The following is a 14,498-nucleotide window of genomic DNA, read 5'->3' on the forward strand; positions in this document are numbered from 1 at the left end:
CATTGTCTCACTTGCCAACAGAAAACAGAGCTACTAGAATATTTTTTCTTGTCATCTTATCTTTATCACATAAGCTTACAACAGAACAAATTTTCTTGTATCTGCTTGGTTTTATTGCTGTGAGTTCCACCCCCTTTTTCTTTGTAATCCCAGATCCCTCTGAACCCAGAATCATGGGTTATCGTAAATATGATCCTACCTAACGCTTTTATCAAAACTTTGATGACTTTACAATTTGGCTTTTATACTTTTCAATTGATGTTAGTCGTTTCATTTTATTAGATATTTTCATACTGCAACAACATTTTGTGAAACTGCATATTTTAACATTGATTTGTCTGGAGAGGATTTGCTGAGCATGCGTGCTTTTTTTCCTCAGTCCTGCTTCTTGTTGATTGAGTCACACATTTTACCAGCTGCTCAGTGCAGGTACAAAGCCCTGCTGCTGGTCAGTGAGCAGCCCAACTGGAACAGGAGCTCTATGCTCAAGGGCATAATGAAAGGGAAGAGCATCATTTATTCATGTCCCACGTCAACATTTTCCCTGCCAATCAAAGGACTCAAACAAATTACCTTTCGGTCACAAGCCGCTCTCTCTCTCTGACTCTTAGGCTGCTGTCACCCACTGGAACCTAAATTTTGAACTCTCTCAATAGACGAGTTTGAAAAAGTAACATTTCTCAAGCACTGAGTACACGAAAGGACACAAATGAGTGGTGTAGAGGCCCCAGAGTAAATACAGTTGAATCCAGGGAATACTTTTAAGCATTATTACACGAGGCCAGGAACGAGGCGCTGGCCGCATCACTGAAGTGACAATAATAACGTTCAAGCACACCCTCGAGTGTAATAATGCGATTATACAACTACTACCAACAAAATAAAATGTATAATCAAAATGTATTCATACTGTGGGCATTTCGCTGCCAAAATGTAAAAGTTTTTTTTTTTTTTTTTTTGCTAGTAGGCCTATTCTCTCCGTTTCCGTGGAAATCTGAGAGATCTGACGTTAACTAGTCCCTGTCAGCCAGCCAACTTGGACTTACCATGTTTTCTAGACATCGTGACTTCCCAAAACTGAATAAATACAACAGATAGATAGCAACAAAACTGCTCTGATAGCTCAATCATGTTGTTACTAGAATATCCGCTGGGAAAAAATATTTTTTTCATGGACTGATAGTTATACTTCTGCCGACTTCTCAGTCATTTGTGCCGTGACAACGACTCAGCAGCATAGCTGATCTTTAGTCTGTCTACAACCATCTTATATGAACAGTTAGGCTATATTTAAATATAGGCTACTGCTTTCCAGTGTCGGCACCACAACAAACAATCTTTTCATAAACTCACCGGCAGATGTTTTATTTCAGCTGGCGGTGTGTCACTCCAATGTCAGCTCCGATTAATGTGGCTAAGCATCAAAAGTAACAGTAAGCAGTCACATTAACGCTGAACAGAGTTATATAATTTCAACCCCACCTTTCAGGGGCTTTTGCTAATCACCTTTTCAGGCTGTTATCAATTTACCTCTGAAATAAAGATGACAGTTTTCACAGATGTGTTGATTTAGTAAATGTTCACTTCAGTGTACAGATGCAAACAAATTGACAAATTAATTCAGTCAATGGCCTAGGCAACTCATAAAGACTAAACAAATTAATAATGATTAATAGGCTAATTAATAACTGATAACATTAACACATTAATAACAAGAAAAAAGTTATAGCCGCACATCTCCGTGGAAAATCTTACAGGTACTGTCCGTGGTGCTGACTCCGCATTTCATTCTCTATTATAGAAATTAAAGCTCCATAAAATTTACGGAGGATCTTCTTCAGCTCTTCTTTACTTGCAGCTGAGAAATCAGCTGTTTTCCCGGTGTTTTTCAGGTGGTCTTGTAGACATTTGACGGTCCAAGACGTTGACCGGGCCGTACCGGCTTCATTTCCTGACCTCTCCAGCTGATCCAGCTCTTCACTCGTCACTCTCGCGTATCTCTCCTTGGTCTTGTCTTCCTCGTTCAGCCGTTTATCCAAACTTAGGTCACCAAATAAATCAAAATTGGCAACAAAACGGTCCATTATGCAGACTAACAAATTTGACAGCGTCTTTTGATGCGGGTTTTCAGTGAAACGTTTCTTGTTGCCATGGAAACCACACAGACTCGGGCAATAACATTGCTGGGCGGAGTAATATTTTCAGTGAAGAGGTTTTTTTTTCATTTGAGCACGGCTAGCCGTGCTCAATTGCTCATTTGAGCACATTCTAAACATCTGATTGACCAATCAGATTGCTCGGTCGGATCTACGTGTTGTATAAAACATCTTTGATAACTGTGATATTGGGAATTGTTTTCAACTTGTTTACAGCAGTGCCTGTTAAAGCCACTGCTTTAAATGTAAAATTTGAGCACACAACTCACGTTTTCAGTTAGAGACATTGGAGACATTTTTGCAAAGATTTGCAAAGCTTATTTTCCATGTAAACATACATGAACCTGTGTGAATGTACTGTAATAAAAGTTATATGTGCAAAAAATTCTGATGTAATCAAAACACTCAGGTCACACTTATTTGCATAATGCTTAATGGTGTCCAGACCCTGTCTGGCACTGCAGTTTAACATGTCAGGACGTGTCATTCATTTTTGTATGATATGAAAATTAATTTACAGCCATGAAAAATGCCTAAGTAACGTAATCCATCAGAGTAACCACTGCTGACTTCTTTTGTAAACAAAACAAAACATGACAGAACCTTTTGTTCTATTATTTCATTTTTGCACTCAAAAGGAATGTGTCCCACCAAACAGTCATCCTTATTTACCGTCTTTCCTTACAAATTTTAGTGTCACTTCTATAATTTTTATTTCTGGCAAAGTTGTTTTTTTGGAGAAAACAGGTAAATGCAAACAAGGTTAGGCACTGAAATGCTTTTAAATGTAAAATGATGAAAAACTTTGTCATATGCCATGTGTCTAGAAATGATCAAAGGCAATCTCAATTACTCATAGGCAGCAGGCTGTAATTCAAAATGAGACTGACACTGACATTTAACACTCACTTTGATATTCTACAGAAGAAAAAGCCAGTCAACATGACACTGACAAACAAGTGGACCATACAGAAATGCACCATTATTACTTATCTGAAGAAAGAGTCTGTAGGCTGCCCTTCTGTTCCAGCAGGCAGAAGTGCATATTATGCACTCATATCAAACCATTGCTCTCTCCCATCTGTCTCCTCTCTGTTCACTGCATAATGTGTAATATAGTGTAGATGCCTGGAGGGGCGAAAACATTACGATCATGGCACGTTGATTCAGAAAACAGTCAGACATGAATTACATGCAATCCAATATCAAAACACACTGGCTCTGTATGTGCTGCCTGTTGTTTAGCTATCCCTGTTTTTTTTGTTATGGATATTGTTTGTTTGACATTATTTATTATTTATTATTTATTATTTGCTCTCTCCCAGGCTAACTGGTACTACCCTGCCCTCGCCAGTGATATCGAATAAGAACTGGCTCCGTGTACATTTCACCTCAGACAGCAACCATCGTAGGAAAGGATTCAGCGCTCAGTACCAAGGTATGTTACATACTGTATGCTCTCAGTTAACCTAGGCCTACATATATACACACACATACATAAATATGTATGTATATCTATATCTATCTATATCTATATCTCTATCTATCTATCTATCTATCTATCTATCTATCTATCTATATATATATATATATATATATATATATATACACTACTCAAAAAGTTAGGGATATTTGGCTTTCGGGTGAAATTTACGGAAAATGTAAAAAGTTCATGCTACAGTCATATTATATCATGAAAGTAGGGCATTTAAGTAGAAGCATGCACTGGTGATTTCCTCATCTCAAACAATTTCTTGAAACAAAAGCCAACAACAGTGGTGGATATACCACAACAAAAAATGTCAATGTCTCAATAACTTGTCATGTGCCCTTGAGCATCAATTACAGCTTGACAACGACGTCTCATGCTGTTCACAAGTCGACTTATTGTCTGCTGAGGCATGGCATCCCACTCTTCTTGAAGGGCGGCCCTCAGGACATTGAGGTTCTGGGGTACAGAGCTCCGAGCCTCTACACGGCGACTCAGCTGATCCCATAGGTTTTCTATGGGATTCACGTCTGGAGAAAGTGCAGGCCACTCCATCTGAGGTAACCCAGTCTCCAGCAACCGTTCCCTAATGATACGACCTCGATGAGCTGGAGCATTGTCGTCCATGAGGATGAAATTAGGCCTGTGTTGTTCATGCAGGGGCACAATGACTGGATTAATGATGTTATTCAGGTAGTATGGGCTTGTCACTGTACCATTCACAAAGTGTAGGGCAGTTCTGTACTGACTAGACACACCTGCCCACACAGTAACACCACCACCACCAAAGGCTCATCTGGTGACAACAGTGGCTGATGCACAGCGCTCTCCTTGACGTCTCCAACATCGTTGGCGGCCATCATTTCTGCTCAACATGAATCGGCTTTCATCAGAGAACAGCACTGAGGCCCACTGGTCCCTCGTCCAGCGTAAATGCTCCCTGGCCCATGCAAGACGATGACACCTGTGCCTGGTGGTGTGGTCAGGTACCCTTGCAGGTCGTCTAGCACGCAGACCATGCTGATGTAAACGGTTTCGAAAGGTCTGACATGACACTTGGGTGCCTCTCACCTCCCTTAAACGTGCCTGGAGTTGAGTGGCATTCATCATCCGGTTCCGCAGGGCACTGTTCACAATGAAGCGGTCATCAGTGTGGGATGTGGCCAAAGGACGTCCACTTCTATGCCTTTCTGTGACTCTTCCAGTCTCTCTGTATCTCTGTTGCAACCTGCTGATGACACTCTGTGACACTCTAAGCTCAGTGGCCACTTCCGTCTGAGAACATCCTGTTTGAAGCCACGCAATGGCGAGGTGCTGCTGATCAATTGTTAGGTGTCATCTTGGTCTCATGATGTCAAAATGTGAACAGCATGATGAGGAGGACTGTTTAAATACCAATTGTAATTGAACCAGGAAATTTATTGGTCGATTCATGGATCAAACACCTGATGTGAATTTTGCCGTTAAACTCCTTGTTAGAGAACAGCAACTTGTGCAAAAAGTACTGAAACATTGAACAGTTGGACATGTGCATTCAAAAGTTTACAGAAGGTCACATTAAGTTCACCTGTAAAGGTTATAATGCATTTTAGGTTCATCCTGAAATTTCACCTGAAAGCCGAATATCCCTAACTTTTTGTGAGTAGTGTATATATATATATATATATATATATATATATGTTTTTTTTTGTTGTTGTTCAACCCCTTAAATTAAAGCTGAAAGTCTGCATTTCAATCATGTCTTGATTACTCTATTTCAAATCCACTGTGGTGGTGTACAAAGGCAAAATTATGAATATTGTGTCACTGTCCAAATACTTAACTGGCCTAACTGTGCACACACACACACACACACACACACACACACACACACACACACACACACATACAAACAACACATTCAGTGAATCATGTTTTGGACTCAAACATGTGGGGGAGGGGGTATAGCCTACTTTTGACCATATTTTTTTTTCCAAAAAAAAAAAAAAGAAAGAAAAACAACTTTTAATAAGTCTTATGTTTTCCTGCAAAACAGATTTCAAAATTATTGGCAACTTGTTTAATATTTGGTGAAGGGTCCTTGGAGAGCATAACAACACTGAGCCTCCTCCTGTAATGCCAGAAACCTCTTGCAGAGATCTTGGACTGCTTCTCCATGTTCTCCAATTTCAACATATTTGATATTCTTTAACTAGTGCTTGTGGCCCAACTGCTTCAGTTCAGACTACTGGTTTTCAAAAGGGTTCACATCTGGCAACTGGGATGCTCATGCAACCACTTCTGTGTTGATTTTGATGCATGTTTGGTGTCATTGTAAACCACCATAGCTATTGACTTTTTTTTTTTTTTCTCCTTTAGTCTGCTTCTAATCCTCAGTCTATAACCCTGTTGCATTTTGTTGTATTTGTACTGCGAGGTCATGTGAACTACTTTGTGGGTGGTGTGCATGGCTGATATGATGTTCTTTTAATTATAATAGTCAAATTTAAGTTGTAATAAAGTGTTTTTTTTTTCAAGTTGAATTAATTATCTTCCTCTCTTCTCATTTCCTCAGTGAAGAAAGCGATAGAGCTGAAGTCCAGAGGAGTTAAGATGATGCCCAGTAAAGACTCCAGTCACAAAAATGCTGTTTGTAAGTTACCTACCGCATATGTCTCTCTCTCTCTCTCTCTCTCTCTGTGTATGTGCGTGTGTGTGTGTGTGTGTGTGTGGTGTGTGTGTGTGTGTGTGTGTGTGTGTGTGTGTGTGTATGTGTATGTGGGAGGTAGACAGGGAATGTTATGCATCACTATCGCCTGTGTGTCTGTGTTTCTGTGCATGGGTTTGTGACTGTGTATGTTCATGACGTTTAGACAGTCCTTTTTTAAAACCAATGTCCTTAAACTTCAAACACATTCAAACTGGTTGCGCGCGCACACACACACACACACACACACACACACACACACACACACACACACACACACACACAATGCATCCATTCTGATATGGTAGCAGCAGTGATTTCATTGGGGTTGCCCTACAAGGAAGACAAGGATTAGTGCTCTCTTCTCTTCTCTTCTCTTCTCTTCTCTTCTCTTCTCTTCTCTTCTCTTCTCTTCTCTTCTCTTCTCTTCTCTTCTCCCCTCTCCTCTTCTCCTCTCACCACTTTGCACATCTTCAACACAGCTGTCAACTCTCATGCTCATTTGCCTGAGAACCACCTCACCCCAAGAACCCCCCTTGATAACAAATTAAACCTGGTTAAATTGGGATGGTATCAAAATAAAATTGACTTTGTTGGGTTATGGTGACTTACAAAAGTAACTTAAAAAAGACTCTCTTTATAAACAATGTCTTTTACACATGCCTTCTGGGAAAAAACAAGCAGTCACCTTAAAATCTTAGGTTAATATTTCAAAAAACGGTGTTTTGTCAGCAGAGTCTCAAGATAACTAATAACCCATAATGCAGTTTGCTTTCTAGCCAGCAACCTTTTTCCCCAGAGTTTGTTTTTTATTTATTTATTTATTTTTTTTAAAGTGGTGGATACTTCATTTTGGCATGAAAACTTTCAAGTCAGCCGTCTCAAGTAACCACTCTGTGTGGCTGTGCTTAAAATTTTAATGGTCATATCCTTTCAGAACTAAAGCTTTAACTTGGTTTTAGTTTTATTAAAGCTTTGACCCTGCTCAACTACAGCTACTTTCTTTACTTGGGGCCACTGTTTGTAACAGCAAAAGACATGTTTTGTTTTTATACTAGCATTAGAATACATTGTCACAAGTAATTTCCAGAGAGCTTTTAAATGAATAAACAGACTTTATGCCAGATATGGTCTTTGATCAACATACTGTCAGTTCTGCAGCAACTAAAGCTCCTCTGTGTGTACAGTGTTTGATGAATTGATACAAAGGGGAAATGGGGGCATGTGTGCCTTTTTTTTTTTTTTTTTGATCAAAATTTTTAATTTGCAAAAACCTTACATTCAACCATCACATTTAAAGGACAAAAACCAAATCATCTGACCCTCAACTTCTGCAACCAATTCATACACCCACCATCAAGAGGGCTTATGCTTGCCAACTTCAGCAGAATTAATACAAATATGTAGATCGCTATAATTATAAAGCACTTCTTTGTGCATCTGCTGATGAGGTAGAACAAAAGGAAATGTGTTAACTGTCTAATATTCAGAAAATAGGTGTTTTCCAATGTAGTGATCTATCTATGTAGCCTACTTTCTGGGATTTTGAAATATTGAGCACAGATTAGCCATTTAAAATGAGGACTGGTGCATTATTTCAGATTAAATCTGGTAGTTTGGAAGTGATGACCTTTCAGAATTGTGCAGTGGACCAGGCATTCCTGAATCATATGCATAACAGTGCCGTGAACCTTCAAACAGCATAAATTGCATGAGGCATTACCAATTAATCCCACAGAATGACATTTGTGAGGTGTCACAAAAGTTCTGTGTTTATAATTAAAATGGATCTGTTTATGGTCAGGGTTGCAGGAGGCAAGTCGAATACTAGCCCGAACCAACAAAACTGAGTTCTAAATTTGCACCATCCCCTCTCTGTCCCACAGAAAAATGGCATATTAAGATGCCACTAAAGGTTGATGTATTACTGGTACAATTAATTATTATTTCCCGTGGTTAAATAATTCTAAAAAAAGGGTATATACTTAAAGAATGATGGCATATGACATTATATGGCTGAAGAAGTGCCCTCAACTGTAATTATAAGAAGAAAAAATGTTGCGTCCGAGTTAAACCTGCTTTATATTTACCTAAAAGATTATAGTCCAGCTTTATCACATGTATTGCTAACCTGCACCAAGTCCACTGGCTGTAGTTGCACAGTGTTGGGGCTGTGCTGTGAATGGCAGACATGACTGTGGCCGTTCTCTCCAGTGTTTCAGTGGCCAAACAGACACGTGAGTGCCGCATGTCACTCATGTCCCAGGCGTGGGTCTTCTCTCTGCTCTACTAAATATGTGTGCCTGATCTATTTTTGCCGCAGTGGCTTGTGTCACTGAGCCGGGGGCTGTATTAATTTACAATTAACATGAAATTAATACTGAAAAATACAGTTAGCTAATTAATCACTGTATGATGGTGCTAAGGTGTATATATAGGCTGTACACTAATAATGCAGAAGCCTACATTGAATGAAAAGTGGAGGGTTGAATGCACAAAAATATATATATATAAAAAAAGTAAATGATAAAAAGTTGCAAAGCATTGATCTACTAGCAGGTTGTGCCAGAGATCTTGTCGCTCAAATGAGCAAAATACAAGCCCTGTCCCCTTTTTGTGCATTTGGTGGATTGTGCTAATGAATATTTAACACTGGGTGTTTCTAGCAGAGAGTGCAAAATATTGGGAAGTGAGAACATGCGTAGATTAATTTGCATGTCTAATATGATTTACCAAGACTGAAGGTAATTACAGGAAAGGTATTTGCATGTGTAATGTAATACGTATGGAGATCAGATATTAATCAGTCATCTATTCAGAGATAGCAAGTAGGAGATGTGGGCTGCAGCAAAATCAAAGAATTCATGTTTTCCAACTGTGTGAGTGCTTTTGAAAATGCCAAAAGCCAAAATAATAGAATCATACACTTTCAACGAATGCAAATTTTGAGCACTTGGAAGCATGTTTTCCAGACACCCATTGGAGTCATTGAATATGGAGAATGTACCGCCAGCCTTATTAATACTGATCAATTAATGCATACATGCAAAAACATTTTATTAAGTGATTATTTGACATTTAACATATTTGAACATTTAATTAAACATATTTTAATGGAACCTAGACCGCTTATAGAAAGAATTATTCAGTGTGTGAATAATTTCATTACAATATTTTATCTTGAAGCTATGAATAAATTACTGAATTTATGCATTTATTTTTTAACTTAATTTTTTAAAAGGAATGTAAATATTATTGTGTGTTTCTCTATATATTGTTCAAACTCACCCTGGTTGAAGGCACTCCAATTACGCAAAAACCTCATTGAAGTATGAGTGCTTGCACCTGTCCTCTTCCACGCAACTCCAAATGCAATTTCGCACATCTTACTTGAGATTTCAGCAAATCAGGAATCAAGGGGTTTAAAGTAGGAAGAACCAAACCACCGTACTACGACGACTTATGGTGTCGTCACATCAGCTCTAAATCTATATAGAGATTGGCTGCATTCCCCTTACACATCAGTTGAAAACCCATGAAAACAATCAATAAAATCAATCACATCTGGAAACGGAATAATTTTGAATCAGTTGCATGCATGAAGGTCATGTTTGTTGAGTTCTGAGAGACATCTCTCTGGTGGTCAACACCATGGAGGAGTCTTTTATTCTGGCAGTGCTCGGGTAGTGGGACCCTGCCAGAACGCTCCTGAAATACAAATTCCAACACCAACAGCAAGCAGCCTGGTTTACTATCAGCTGTGAGACAGAAATAGATTGGAACAAGCACTACATTTGTTTTGTATAGCTTCTGTTAAGCATACTAGTATTTTAAGCTCATAGCATGCTAATGGGGTCATCTTACCTACTTGAGGGAAACAGAAAATGTTCTCACCTGCTCTGTGTACAGGTGATGTCATATTTATGAACATATCAAGGAGTTGGCATAAGTGACGGACACCAAGCAATGGCTCTCGGGTGCAACAGTTTCTTGGCGACTTACTTGCGGTTGTTTTTTTTTTTGTTTGTTTTTTTTTTTTACTTTTGTGGGTAACTGACATCCCCAGGTCGTGCCCCTCCTAGTTGCCACCCACCACTTTGGAAAACATTGTTGTAGGTTTTGAAAACACAGAGCAGTTTCTACATGCCTGCACCATTGCTAATGGGTATGAGTAGGCTACAGTTTTTTCTTCTAAGAATTATGGAAGTGTAAGAAGTGTGAGAATCCTTTGTCAAATCCCATTGCCTCCAAGACAGATCACAAAAACTGCTCAAGTTTATCAAATGCTTCCAAAGAGTCTAGAGCCACTGGAGCCTCAATACACTACAGTGATTTACACGGAACAATCTTCTGGCATTGTCAAAAAGCCAGACATGTTATTAAAGCCAGTCTGATCGCAGCTGACATGAAGTGTCATGTGACTTTTAAGACGACGTGGCAGCATTTTGGTGTATATCTTAATATCAGAGTTGAATAAAGTGAAGGGTTGGTAGATGCTGCATTCTTTTGGGCCTTTTATTCAGTAGCAAAGAAATCTCTACTATATTGACATCCCCAGAGAAGCTACTTTTATGTATGTTGCTCAGAAAAGGCTTTGGCCTCAGTGCCAAATGGCAGTCCAAATAAGCTTAAGAATTATATAGACCATAAGGCAGTGACATTCCAATGAAATTAATACTAATGAATATCTCTACTGTAGGGTGGCACAGATATTTCTTGGCAGGTTAGAGAGGCCTCTGAAACAGATTTCAGATCATGTGACACAGGCTTTTAATTATCACTAAAGCCCAAGCTCATACCTCATGCATTCCTTAGCATTTAGCTTCATAATAAAAACCTCATTAATAATTCTACTGATTTACACGCTCAGCCAAGCATGTGCTGGTACAATTAACATTAGTATGATGTGAGTTTGTGTGTGTGTGAGTGTGTGTGGGGTGTGCGTGGGTGCATGTGCACGTCCGTGAAAGAGAAATCTCATGCATGTGTGCTTGCTCATGTGTTGTTACAATTAAAATTAAAACTGGTAAGCTGTGTGAGTGTGTGCACGTGCATGTGCATGTGTGCATGTAAATGAGTTACCCGGGCAGAACACTGTATTATATTTATCAAAAGTTCAGTGCTGTGTGAAGAACGCAGGACACACACGAAGACACCTATAGACACAAACAATTATGTTTCCCATGTGAGAGCATTGCCATATCAGTCCGTGTGATTAACTGGAGCTGTTGCATTACTATTGTTACAGAGAGAGCCATCTCACAGAAACTTTGTGTTCCTACTAGCCATATGCTTTACTCATGGAAAAACAAACACTAGAATACCAAAACCCACCCTCAAGCAATCTTGTCATTTGTAGTTTGCTTTTGCACCAGGATGCCAAGCTCTAAATGCACTTTGAGTTGTGCTGGTTTTATTTTGATGCGTACATTATATTACAAGGATCACCTGCGTTATGTGCTTATGTGTATAAAGGCTCTCAAAAGTAGCCATTTCAACTGTAAAATTATTGCTGCACTGCAGCGAATAACTTTTGTTGTATTATCTGTAATCATTATTAAGAGCCAAAGAATGATGATAATGACTTTTAACTGTCTGGTCCAAGGGTCCCTTAAGCTTTTTCAGCCCTGGACCTAAATGAGAAATTTAGTTACTCACCCTGGGACCCATGCTCATTAAAACATACTAGTTTTTTTTTTGTCGTGTGGGGACCAGACTGACTGAATGTGGGCTCTCACCCTGGGACCATGGCTCATTGTGGGTACCAAAACTGAGTAAATTTAGCCTATCAGCCAGGAAACCAGGCTCATTAAAACATACTAAAAGTAGACCCGGGGTCCATTTTGGGTCCCGAACCAGTCTTCGAACAACGCTTCTCTCAACTGTAGGACTCCCAGTGGTAATATTATAGCTGTATGGCAGAGATTGTGCAGTCTTTATGCAATATGTAATCATTATAGAGAAGCAGAGACTGATGATAATGAATTTTACCTGTCTAGAGAATGGAGTGCTTATGAATCATAATCTAACTGACTGTCTGTAACAGCCTCAAGCCTATATTAAAGCACAGTCTAATAGACCTACATGCACAATGATAGTAAGGCTTAACCATTTAGAGAACAGTGTGTTTGTGACTCACACTTAGACTGACTGATACAGACTGTTAATTGCATGCCTATTACTGAATACAACTGCATGAATGGTAGATAGATAGATAGATAGATAGATAGATAGATAGATAGATAGATAGATAGATAGATAGATGAGTGGACAAATGCAAAATGTTCCAAATGAAAGCAACCCATCTTGTAGTTACTCTATCCCAGCAGTAACATTAGCTTACTGCTGAGACTGTGCCATAATTATATAGAGGCAGGATGATCATGATTAAGAGTTTTCCTCCCTAGACAATGATCTAGTGAATGATCAGTGTCTGATTCATAAGGGTTTTCTGCAGGACTTTGAGCTAAGGTGGTGCCATCTGCAATATCAACTGAGACTGATGCGACCAACTGTAAGATTGACTGGATGGAAATTTCACTACCTGGGGATGGGAATTAACAAGATGGTTCAGTGCCACTGCTTCGCTGTTTTTCAGAGAGCCTGATAATTACAACGATTGTAACCACCAGAAAGTTAGAATTTGTTTTAATATGTCACGCATTTGAGTCATCCAGTAACTTTGACGAAAAATGTGGATTCAGCAAAAAAGACAAAGCGAAGATGGCTATAGACTGGTGCTCTTGGCTTGACTGACCTGTAAGTGTGAGAGGGTGGAGGAGAGTGGAGTGGGTAAGAGGCAAAGAGAGGAACAGAAGAGAGGAGCGGAAGAGAGCATATCAACAAACCACACTTCATACGTACTCTCCTCATCCAGCAGGCATCTGAAGAGCACCTCAAAAGCTCTTACCTGAAACACACGTCAGCTGGTGTTACACACGAATGCACACACACACACACACACACACACACACACACACACACACACTGACTTGTACCCTCCTTTTCTGCCTCCCCTCCTCTCACCCTCCCACTCTCTGTCTCTTTGACTGTGGTTTCTTTTTAATGGTTCACCAGTCCGCTGTTAGGTGTTATAACCACACTTCTGTGTTACTAGGCTTTGCATTCTCAGTGCAAATGGATTTTGTATTTATGTGTCTTAGTTTACACTGTTTGCCAAGCCACTGGATTCACATTTTTTCTCTAATTAATGTTTTGCTTTGTGTTTGTTTGTTGTTGTTTTTTTTTTTTTTTTACTTTTTAAACTCCAGGGGATCGCTATTGGTAACAAACAAACAACACAGACAAAAAGCAAAAGGCAAAAAAACAAAACAAAACAAAACTTGCTAGCGTTGTCTTACATTTACTCCAACCAACCCGTTAGTCCTTTGTATCAGTCAATTGTTTTACACCTCTAACCACCTAAAATATATTATTTTATTCAGTCTAACCTGCACTGACTTACGTAAGTCCACAGTCTCAACCAGCAATATATCGTGGTATTACCATGTCACAAGTGCACAGCCCACCATACATTTACAGTTAATCTACGAGCTTACTATTCAGCCTCCTCACATTGCTCGGGAAGGCTAGGACAGCTAATAATTCTTAGTTTCAATTTCTCCACAGTAATCTGGAAATCCTGTTTTGATCTTACTGTGTTAGGTCCTGACCTCGATTGAGAAAGCGACTAAGGGGGGTTAGGCTGATCAAAACAATAGCTAAAATAACCACCCCTCCTGCTACACTTTAATCCTTCAGTTACAGTTTCCTGACATAGTAATAGGGGATTTTTGCATTGTGTGTGTTTGTTTATAGCTTTTAAACTAATGGACCTCAACCAGCTAGATGCCTGACAACAGCTTTGATCAGATTGGTTTTCTAGAAGTTTGAAAACAATAACACCTACAGTACTTTATGAAATAACTGTGCAGCGTTAGCAAGTTATTATGCAACTTTTTTAAATGGTAGAGAGCGATTAAATTCCTTGGCTGACAAAACATTTTCAAAATTACTTTTTACACTCACTTGACTAATCAGACCGTCACAGCTGAGGGTCATGATTCTTGAATTATGATAAATCTTAATATAAAACTCTTTGTCTCTATTTTGGAAGGCTTACACTGAGAACTAATGGTGATGGAGCCAGCCAGATAATCTCCTTAGG

General features: G+C 39.2%; 1 protein-coding gene across 1 annotated transcript in view; it reads left to right on the forward strand.

Annotated features, from left to right (window-relative positions):
• LOC115378771 (CUB and sushi domain-containing protein 1-like) overlaps positions 1–14,498 on the forward strand; it is a 659,837-nt gene that overhangs the window by 392,824 nt on the left and 252,515 nt on the right. The window contains exons 6-7 of the mRNA XM_030079264.1: positions 3,482–3,594; positions 6,200–6,277. Of these exons, the coding sequence (XP_029935124.1) occupies positions 3,482–3,594; positions 6,200–6,277 (191 nt within the window). The remainder of the gene's footprint in view (positions 1–3,481; positions 3,595–6,199; positions 6,278–14,498) is intronic.

The sequence above is a fragment of the Myripristis murdjan genome, chromosome 3 (genome assembly GCF_902150065.1).
Source record: "Myripristis murdjan chromosome 3, fMyrMur1.1, whole genome shotgun sequence".
NCBI lineage: Eukaryota > Metazoa > Chordata > Actinopteri > Holocentriformes > Holocentridae > Myripristis > Myripristis murdjan.